General features: G+C 50.3%; 1 protein-coding gene across 1 annotated transcript; it reads left to right on the top strand.

Moving 5' to 3' along the window:
* Positions 1-8329: 8329 nt before the first annotated feature.
* On the top strand, positions 8330-8821 carry LOC308530580 (syncollin-like; the record flags this gene model as incomplete). Its single annotated transcript, XM_081107298.1, has 1 exon — positions 8330-8821. The coding sequence occupies one exon, from the start codon at positions 8330-8332 to the stop codon at positions 8819-8821; it is 492 nt and encodes a 163-aa protein (XP_080963424.1).
* Between the last annotated feature and the right edge of the window lie 1800 nt (positions 8822-10621).

The raw sequence follows: 10621 nt of genomic DNA, 5'->3' as shown, positions 1-10621 counted from the left end.
AGAACTTATATACTTATATGCATAGCTCATAGACACAGGCAATAGGGTAGTGAAGACCAGGGGTGGATGGGAAGGGGCCTGGAGGAGGGAGTTAAGAGGGGGGGAAATGGGAGATATCTGTAATACTATCAACAATAAAAATATATTTAAAAATAAAAAAATAAAATTATCCCCCTAGCCGGTTTGACTCAGGGGATAGAGTGTCAGCCTGAGGACTGAAGGGCCTCCAGTTTGGTTCTGGTCAAGGGCACATGCCTCAGCTGCAGGCTCGATCCCCAGTAAGGGGTGTGCAGGAGGCAGTCGATCAATGATTCTCTCTCATCATTGATGTTTCTATCTTTCCCTCTCCCTTCCTCTCTGAAATCAATAAAAAAAATATATTAAAAAAAATAAAATAAAAAGCTCTAACATGTGAACTGTCAAATAAGAGAGGAAACTTTATCCTTGCCTCTAAACTGGATAAAAGAGACACCATCGTTGCCAGCCAAACAAAAATTTCTCATGCCTTCTTTTCGGCAAAGCCCCTCCCCCAAATCATTCCTGGTGAATCTCGAGTGACTGTGGGAACCACACCACAGTTGCCGAATAGTCACGGCTAATTAGAGTGGAGGCCTTGTTGATAGTACGCCAGATTGCCAAGGCCACTCTGAACATGGGAATCTTAATCAGAATGTCCTTGCCCTAGCTAGTTTGGCTCAGTGGATAGAGCGTCAGCCTACAGACTGAAGGGTTCTGGATTCAATTCCAGTCAAGGGCACATGCCTGGGTTTCGGGCTCCATTCCCAGTGTGGGGAGTGTAGGAGGCAGCTGATTTATAATTCTCTCTCATCATTGATGTTTCTCTCTCCCTCTCCCTTCCTTTCTTAAATCAATAAAAATATCTTTTTAAAAAAACCAAAAAAACAGGCTCCATTCCCAGAATGTCCGAGGACTACGTGAAGGTGCGCAGCAGGGTCACTACTTGGAAAGAAGCCTCTTTGGTCTAAATCAGTGGTTCTCAACCTTCTGGCCCTTTAAATACAGTTCCTCATGTTGTGACCCAACCATAAAACTATTTTCGTTGCTACTTCATCACTGTAATGTTGCTACTGTTAGGAATCATAATGTAAATATCTGATATGCAGGATGGTCTTAGGCGACCCCTGTGAAAGGGTCGTTGGACCGCCAGAGGGGTCGCGACCCACAGGTTGAGAACCGCTGGTCTAAATAGTATAATGCATGTTAGCCAGCCAGTGCTGGGGGAGAGGCAGGCGCAGAGGATGCAGCTGCTATATGTGCAGGAGAGGCTAGAGAGGTGGAAGAAGCTGCTAAGGCAGAGAGCTCAGGTGCTGCTGCTATGTGAGGCCATGAGTCTAGGGGCAGCGTGTGGCTGCTCAGATAATAGGTGTGGGCACAGAGGCTAACGCTATTTTTGTGGGAAAGATGTATTTGTTCACCAGCCGGTGTGCAGCTGCCTGTATGGGACTTTGCTGTGAAGAACTGTTTTGTTTGATGACTATATGGCCATTGGCTTCTACAATAAAGACTCATTCTTATACACCCACACTGCTCATGGCTGCTCCATCTAAGCCCAGCCCCAAGAAGGTCCAAGCCCTCTGGCAGAGGGGCTCAGACCCAGCAGTTAGTGCAATGGATAGGGTTTGAGAGGGAACCCGCCCTGACAGGTGGCATAATCGAGCAGAATTCCGAAGCATATACGGACTCAGAGCAGCTGTGCTCTGGCTGCTCCGACAGTGACCTAAACCAAGCATGGGACTCCCATCCCTCCTGCTAGAGATGAGTGTGGGTGTGACTATGTGACTGTATCAGCCAGGATCCCTGCAGGAGACCAATGCCACCATCAAATGGGGAAAGGGATTTGTTTAAGCAACAATGCACAGTGGTGGGGCATGGCTAAGGGACACCAGTAAAGGCAAGCAGCAGGCCCAGCTAAGAGCCAGAAGCTACTACCATTCCTAACCCGGAAGGAACACAAGAGGGAGTGGCTATCAGTCCTGGGCAGAGATTCTGGGACACCACTACTGCCAGCCCACAGCCCAGCAGGGAAATGGATAGAAGGGGTTCTATGGAAAGCAGCTTCTCAGGGGGATCTGAGCATAAATTCCTACGTGGGTAGTCAGGCCCCAGGCTGAGAGCTACTTTAGTGAGAGGCTTTTCAATCAGCTCTGTCCATTGTTCTTGTGCATCCAGGTTAACACACCTTTGAGAAGTCAGAAGTGATACCCCTCAAAGGCACAGACACCCTTAAGAAAGCACAGAATCTTGTTAAGGAGCCTGTAATCCAATCCCTGCCTTGCTTTCTCCCACTTTCAGGTAATCTTTGAATTTACTTCTTAGTTACAAATGCATAAGAGAAACTGCAAAACTGCCGTTCTTCCTAGCATTTGAGATCTTGCTCCCCGGCATATGTGGCCTGTTCGGCTCAAATAAACTCATTAAAATCCTCTACAGGTTCAGATGTTTCTTACATGAACATTTACAGGGTGCAGTCAGCATGGTTTTGAAGAAACCCAGCCTGTGGACCCGGACCTGGAGTTAGAGATAAGCAAGGGCCCATGGTGCCCACTGGCTCCCTGTTCCACGTTGGGCGAACTTGGGGGAGTCTCTCTCGGAACTGTGGGCCTCCTTGCTGTAAGTAGCAGACCATGGCTTTACTTGAGCTGTTCTTAGAAAATCCTCGAGGTGGATAAGGGTTGAGATGAAAAAGGAAATAAAAGATTGAAAATAACAAGTGCTCAAGTTTAAGAGCAACTGGACTGGGAACACTGTGAGGGCAAGACCTGGGCTCTCTTGGTTACACTGTGTCCACTGCCATGCAGTTCAGGGCCTGGCACAGAGCAGGTACTCAGTAGATGTTTATTGAATAAATAGATAAAATACATTCAGAGGACATTTCTTGATGATGACTGGGGTCCCCTGTTTACTCTGGATATTGTTGGACTTTCATCCCTAGAACTTCTGACTCAGTAGGACTGGGTGGGGCCCAGCACCTGCATTTCTAAGGAGTCCCCAGGGGATGCTGATGCTGCTGGTTCAGGGGCCACACTTGGAGGACCACTGTTTCCAAGCCACACAGTTGTGGCTGCCTTGGAGGATCATGCTAATCCCATTGAAATAACCCCATGCAGGGACATCCTTGCAGAAGTGTGAGTACTGAGTTCTGATGAGCCAGCATGAACTTAAGCACTGATCTGAATATCTATCTATATAAAAGCCTAAGCGACCATCACAACTGAATGGACAACCAAACAGGCTACGTGGGCGACCAGGCCAGCAGGGGGGTTAGTGAGGGGCGACCAAACGACTGAGCAGCAGGCTGCAAAGATGGAGTTGCCCACAGCCAATAAGTAGGGAATATGCTAACTGACTTCCCCACCCTCAAAGATGGCGACGCCCACAGCCACAAGATGGCTGGCAGGGGAGGGCAGTTGGGGGTGATTGGGCCGGCAAGGGAGCAGTTAGGCATCGATCAGTCCAGCAGGGAGTGGTTAAGGGGTGATCAGGCTGGCAGGCAGAAGTGGTTAGGGGCAATCAGGCAGGCAGGTGAGCAGTTCTGAGCCAGCAGTCTTGCATTGTGAGAGGGATGTCCGACTGCCAGTTTAGGCCCGATCCCCCATTTGGACATCCTCCAAGGAGTCCCAGATAGGAGAGGGTGCAGGCTGGGCTGAGGGACGCCTCGCCCCCAGTGCATGAATTTCGTGCACTGGGCCTCTAGTTTTCCTATGTTTATGCAACGGACAGCATTTTCATTTAAATTAATGCTACCAATCATGTTTATGCTCAGGTACTATCCTGATTGAAACTAGTACTTTCTTTTTTCATCTAGTGGCAAATTCACATATATACCCACCTCCTTTCTTTGGTGAAAAATGTCAGATCAAGAATTTTTTTTCTTATTATATGAATCAAAATATATCAGGGGATAAAAACAAAACCCAAACCAGGGTATTCTTCCCACTGCATTCCCAGAGTCCTTTGCAATACCTCTCTTATAACTCTGTTTATATTGTGTTCAAATATATTGATTTACCGTTTGACTTTCTCCAGGGCTCATGGGTTTCTCAAGGGCAGGCATTCTTCCATTTGAAGAAAAAAATGTGCAAACTGGAGTTATTTATTTTTCTACGATTTGTCCCATTTGTGCTAATAAACAGCGAGGAAATTGCTTTGGAGTGAACATGCTGTGTGTGTCCTCACATGGACATGTCAGTGTGTTCTCGAGTTTGAGATGTCATGGGGTGTAGGGTGGGAGTGGTTGGGGGCTGGGGCTTGTGGGTGATGGTGGCTGTGTGTTCCTGTGGGGGGACATGGTCTGGGACTGTTTCTCTGGGACTGTGTATCGAGCATGTGCCTACACTCAATGCGTAGTCACCAATGTGATTTGGTGGCCATCAGTCGCTGACTTTGTGAAGGAGTGTCCCTCCCCCTGCCCATGTGTGTGTGTGCCTGGATTGGGGATGCTGCAATCTGCTGTGGCCCAATGGGTCCTGTGTTCCTGTCCCTGGTTTGCCTCCCTCTCCAGGTTTCCTTGCTGACCCACTTCGCCATCTGTCTGAAGCCCATGGCCCTCCTGGGCAGGTGGACTCCAGGTAACTGCGTCTAAGGTCCAAGCGAGCAGCACTTACCATGTCTCCATCCCTGAGTCTGGGCCCCTGCAGAGCTGCGAGGGTGGGGCTTCTGTGTCCTTGAGGTCAAGGACCTGGGAAGGTAGCAGCTGGAGATTAGATTTCACAAGGTCCTGGAAGGAAAAGAGGGAGAAGGATCCAGATCTGGTCTGGGGCAGGGCCAGGCCAAGGTCCAGGGTCTCAAAATCATTATAAGAATACTCATAATAGCTCTTATTTATTTATTTATTTATTTTTAAAATATATTTTTATTGATGTCAGAGAAGAAGAGAGAGATAGAAACATCAATGATGAGAGAGAATCATTGATCAGCTGCCTCCTGCACACCCCCTACTAGGGATTGACCCCAAACTCAGACATATGCCCTGAATGGAATCGAACCCGTGACTCTTCAGTTCGCAGGCTGATGCTCTATCCACTGAGCAAAACTCGCTAGGGCAATAGCTCCTATTTATTAAGCCACTACCATGCGCTGGGCAGTATATTTCATGCTTTATATATTTATATTAGAGGCCCGGTGCATGATATTCATGCACTGGGGGTGGGGTCCCTCAGCCCTGATGGCGAGAGGGCACAGGCCAGACCAAAGGACCCCACCAGTGCATGGTTGGGGCCAGGGAGGGATGTAGGAAGTTGACCCGCAGGGGAAGGACCATGGGAGGGCTCCTGTCGCTAAGTCCCATTTGGCCAGAACCCAGCAGCAAGCTAACCTACTGGTGGAGCGGCTAGGTGGTTAGGATACATCATAGTGAGTATTGACCAGTTGACTATTTGACCCTTGGTGGTTAGTGCACATCATAGCAAGTGGTCAAGCAGCCTTAGCATATTACGCTTTGATTGGTTGAATGGCCAACCGATGACCAAACACTTAGCATATTAGGCTTTTATTATATAGGATTTATGCTATTATCTTATTCAATATTACATATTAAGTACTTTTTATGTTACATTTATAAATAACAATTATGTGGATTATTCATGTTTAGGAATATTTTATTATTTAGCTATAAATTACTTTATAATAGAAAGTGATTTTACAGGATCATATTCTATTTCTACTATCATATTCTATTGCCCCATGGAAGGTAGGAGGAAACTGAAGCTCAGAGAGGTGAGTTCACTTGCCCAAGGTCACACAGCAAGCAATGCCACACAGCAAGGTGACAGAGTCAAATTTGAAGCCATTTCTGTGGTCCAGCCTTTGGCTTTTAATCACTGTATTACCCTGGCCAAGGTGGCAGACAGCATGTGAGGCGACCAGTAGGGAGGGAGTCTTAGCTGAGTTACAGGATGATACCAAATCGCTGTAGGTGTTGTGTTGTGCTGGTTACATTTACTGAGACCTTATTGGGTGCCAGGCTGTCATGATAATGACGATGCCACATGCTCCTATGGCACTTAGTGGGCCCCACTGTAAGTACTGTTATGTGCATCGGTCCCCTTACTCCTTGCACCAGCGCTCTGCGGTGGGTACCACCATTGTCTCCATGAGGCCCGAGGTGGAAGCCTGTGCAGAACTCGTGGAGGAGCTGGGATTTGGTGCCAGGCTGTTCCTTTTGCTCTCGAACTTCCCATTATCCCTTCAAGTCCTCACAACAGCCCTATAGCGTAGGAAGAATTAGTACCATTTTACAGATGAGGAATCTGAGACCCAGACTTGCACTCACCCACAGAACCACAGACTTGAACAATTATCTGTCTGAGCAGCTCACCCACCCTTGACCCTGTACTTCTCTGGCAGGAGACCAGGAATGTCAAAGAGCCTCTGAAGGGCCTGGGCCAGCCTCCCAGGGCCCGGGGCCCTGTCCCATCCTGAGATTTCAGGCTCCCTGCCCTTCCTGTCTTGCTCCCTACTTTTTCCTTTGGCTTATAAGGTGCTGGGTAGGCCAGGTTTCAGCATCGCAGGCAAGAAACAAGGACAGGCTACACTGGGGCCAAATACGAGTCAGCAAAGAGGAGGCCATGTGCTGGTTCCAGAAGTATGATGGGATCATCCTTCCTGGCAAAAATTCCTCTTTCTACACCAAAGGCCAATAAGCTAATTTCAGCGAAATGTGCCGATTGGTAAGCACTCATTGTGTATTACAAGAATTGTCTCTTTTCTCTTGCATTACACTTTTGGTTTTGTTTGTTTGCTGCTATGCAAGTTTAAAATTTGTATACAATTCGATAGATCCTATTTATTTTATAGATCAAGATCTCCAACCTCGTGGGAAATCGAACTCCTAGGAAGTGGTAGTGGGGTGGCAGCCTCTCTGCCCTCCCTTCCCCCCCTAGGCTTATCCTTCTAGAGCAGTGGTTCTCAATCTTCCTAATGCCACGGCCCTTTAATACAGTTCCTCATGTTGTGGTGACCCCCCAATTTCATTGTTACAAATTGAACATAATTAAAGCATAGTGATTAATCACAAAACAATATGTAATTATATGTGTGTTTTCCGATGGTCTTAGGCGACCCCTGTGAAAGGGTCGTTCGACCCCCAAAGGGGTCGCGACCCACAGGTTGGTGACCCACAGGTTGAGAATGTTGTCCGTTTGTAAGCACTCTTTTCCTTTCTAGCTATTTTCCCCAAGTCTTTGCACATTGCTTTGTAATGTATTGTGTGGTGTTTTTTTAAAATTGATTTTCTGGATAGAGAAGGGAAAGTGAGAGAGAAAGAGAAACATAGATGTGAGAGCAAACATAGATTGGCTGCCTCCTGCATGTCCCCTACAGGGGATTGAACCTACAACCCCATAATCCCTTCCTCCCCCCAACTCAGAACCCAGAAGCAAGCTAACCTACTGATTGGAGCGCCTGCCCCTGGTGGTCAGGGCATGTCAAAGTGACTGGTTGACCAGTTGACTCTCAGAGAATGGAACCAGCAGCTTTCCCTGCACTGGACCAGGCCCAACCAACTGAGCCACACCCACCAGAGGGCTTTGCAATGGTTTTCGTTCTTTGCTTTTTAAAAATAGATATTTCTATTGGTTTCAGAGAAGAAGGGAGAGAGAAGATAGAAACATCAATGGTGAGAGTGAGTCACTGATCGGCTGCCTTCTGCAGGACCCCCAGCCTGCACCTGGCCATGTGCCTTGACCTGCAATCCAACTGTGACCTCCTGGTTCATAGGCCCACGCTCAACCACTGAGTCACACTGGCCGGGCTGTAATGGCTTTAAATGTTACACAATAGGCCTATCTCCTATTTCACAGGTTCTGGCTTCTGAACTTGGTCAGGAAGATCTCCCACTCCTGAGTGAAGGCGCTCTCCCCTGTCCGTCCTCCTGCACCCCCTTCACCCCTCCCCCCGCTTCTTCCCCCCACCCATCTCCAGCTTCTACTTTCCCAAGGTCTTGAGACCTGCCCCGCCTGAAGGCCCAGCCCCCCTCCTCTTCCCCCTCCCTCAGCCTCTCCTGTTGAAGGAGGTGGGGTGAGGTGGGGTGTTTCATTCCTGGTCAGTGTGGAAGAGCTCTTCCTGCCCAACCTATTAACCCTGTTCCCCTCTGTGCTGCAGTGACCGACCCTCTGTGTATTGACATAAGCTGCTACGTTTCATACAAATATGTCCATCCTGTATTTCTCTTTGTGGGTTTGAGACCTGGTCTAGAAAGGGCTCCTAGCTCCCCCTCCGCCTCCCTCCCAGAGTCCTAATCTCGCAGCTTGTCCCTTCCCACGGGTCAGGAGCATAAAAGCGCTCAGGGGCGCAGCCCTGCAGCGTCACCATGGCCCCGCTGTGCCCACTGCTGCTGGCGCTGGCCCTGGTGGCCATCCCCGGTGTCCGAGGCGCCTGCCCGGTAGCCGCTGACCTCAAGAACCCCAATGGGACAAGGACGTGCGCCAAGGTCTATGACAAGAGCGACCCATATTATGAGAACTGCTGCCAAGGTGCGGAGCTGACCATAGAGACAGACAGCGACCTGCCCTTCCTGCCCTATGAATGGAGGAACATCATCTCCTCACTCGTGGTGGCCCCGCGCTGTGAGCTCACGGTGTGGTCCCGAAGAGGCAAGGGTGGCAAAACTCGCAAGTTCAAGACAGGAACCTACCCGCGCCTTGAAGAGTACCGCAGGGGCATCTTTGGCCACTGGTCCAACGCCATCGCCTCCATCTACTGCAGGTGCCCTCCTGTCCCCGTGCCAGTGCGCACATCCGCTTCCACAGCACAGAACCCAGCGCCACCACCACCCCCACCTTCAGTTTGCCCAGACCCCTGAGTCCCTGAACCAAATTGGGAATCCCTAGACCCATCCTGGAGGCCCCTTCTCACCCGCATCCCTCCCCCAAGCCCATGCCCCTTGGGTCTCTCAGACCAGTTCTGGGATTCTCACACTCAGAAGTGACGCAAACCCCCTTCCATTTAGGGAGCACCCCCCAACCTTCCTGAACCCCCACCTGCCTACCCACAGCTACACTGTCCAGGGAGGGCCACTAACTCCTGAGCTGCCCAGTCTAGCTTGGGATGTGGAGCCATTCACCCCCTCACCCTGGAGTCCCAGAACCAAAGCCAGTTCTTCCCTCTCCCCAAATCTTCAGATCTCAGAGCTGCCTCAGGCCTCCCAGACTCTACATCTGACCCAGAGCTCAAGACCATAGACTTATATCTGGGGACACCCTGTCTGGCCCTTATGCTCCCTAACCACCCACACCCTCTAGGACGGCCTCAAGACCAGGACCCAGTCCCAGGGTCCTTGGGAAGGTTCTGGAGCATTTGGAGCCCTGAGCCCACCCTGCACTCACATATGCAAACTCACGGACTTGGGACCCTAACTCTAGCCACAGTAGCCTCCAAACCACCACATCTGCCCCCAAGAGGTCCAGGAGCCCCCAGCTCCTGAAGTGGAAGCCCAACCCAGCCCAGCCCACACCTTATCTCAGGCTCTAGAGCTCCCCAAGCCATACATCTTTGAGCCCGTGGCACTTCCTGGTGATAAGTTTTTATTCTGTTGCAGGTGCTACTGATGCCTCAGAGGCCCCTCATCTCCAGCCCCTACAGAATGAGGAGTCCTCCACCCAGCCTTGTCCCTGGGGCCAGCTGAGGGCCCCAAGTCCCAAACAAGAGAGCTTTCTGCCTTCCCCCTTCCCACCCTGCCTTCCCTGCAATACAGTCCTTATGAAGTTGCCCCTGTCTGCCATCTGCTTGTGCTTGGGACCCAAGACCACCCAGGATGGGGAGACCGTAGGGTGGTCATGCCAGGATCAGCCCTACCTGGGGAAGTGATGTGACTGGGGACGCACCCATAGATTCTGACATGGATTTAGGTGTGCACAAAGACACACGCCCACAGGAAGCATGTGTGGCATGCAATGGCACCGCTGCTGATAATTAGACATTGACATGCTTCCCAGACCTTTTGGTGCACAGCCCTTCCCTGAGTGATCCCAGCTGCTCTGGCCTGCCAGGGACCTCCAGTCTCAGGATTCATGCATGAGACAGCAGGAGGCCTTCAAGGACCAGCCCAGGCCAGGCCAGGGTCTGTTGTGAGAACTGGCCAGAGCCTAGGACTTATGGGTAGTTCAATCCTTCAAACCTCCCCTCCCCTACACATGGAAGACACTTTAGTGCAAATTTGCATATTGCTGCAAATGTGACTTTGCAACCTATTCACACCCCCACCCCCAGGGATGGGGCCCTTGATGGATACCTGGGTTTGGGGGCTCCTAGGAGAAGCTAAAGAAGAGAATTGTGGGTCTTGGGGAAGGAAAGATATGGGGACAGCTCACGGGGAAGGACAACTTGGGGTTGGATGGAGGAGGAGAATTCGGGGAGATTCTGAGAGCTAAGAAATGTGGGGGAAAGAGGTAGGTGGAGATGTTAAGAGACCATAAGGTGGGGGTATGTGAAGACATCAGTGGTCAAGGGAGGCGTGGGAGGTGGAGGAGGTGTGAGGTGCTGGAGGATCACAGAGCAGAGGGTGTGCGAGTGGGCTGGGAGCTCAGCGAAGTTCTAAGGAGCAAAGATGGCAAAATACTCAGAATCCTTGGGCACAAGTGTTTACTGGTTTAGTCAACAAGGG

The sequence above is a fragment of the Myotis nattereri genome (genome assembly GCF_964212035.1).
Source record: "Myotis nattereri genome assembly, chromosome: 15".
Classification (NCBI taxonomy): Eukaryota; Metazoa; Chordata; class Mammalia; order Chiroptera; family Vespertilionidae; genus Myotis; species Myotis nattereri.
This window is presented reverse-complemented; position numbering and strand designations above follow the sequence as displayed.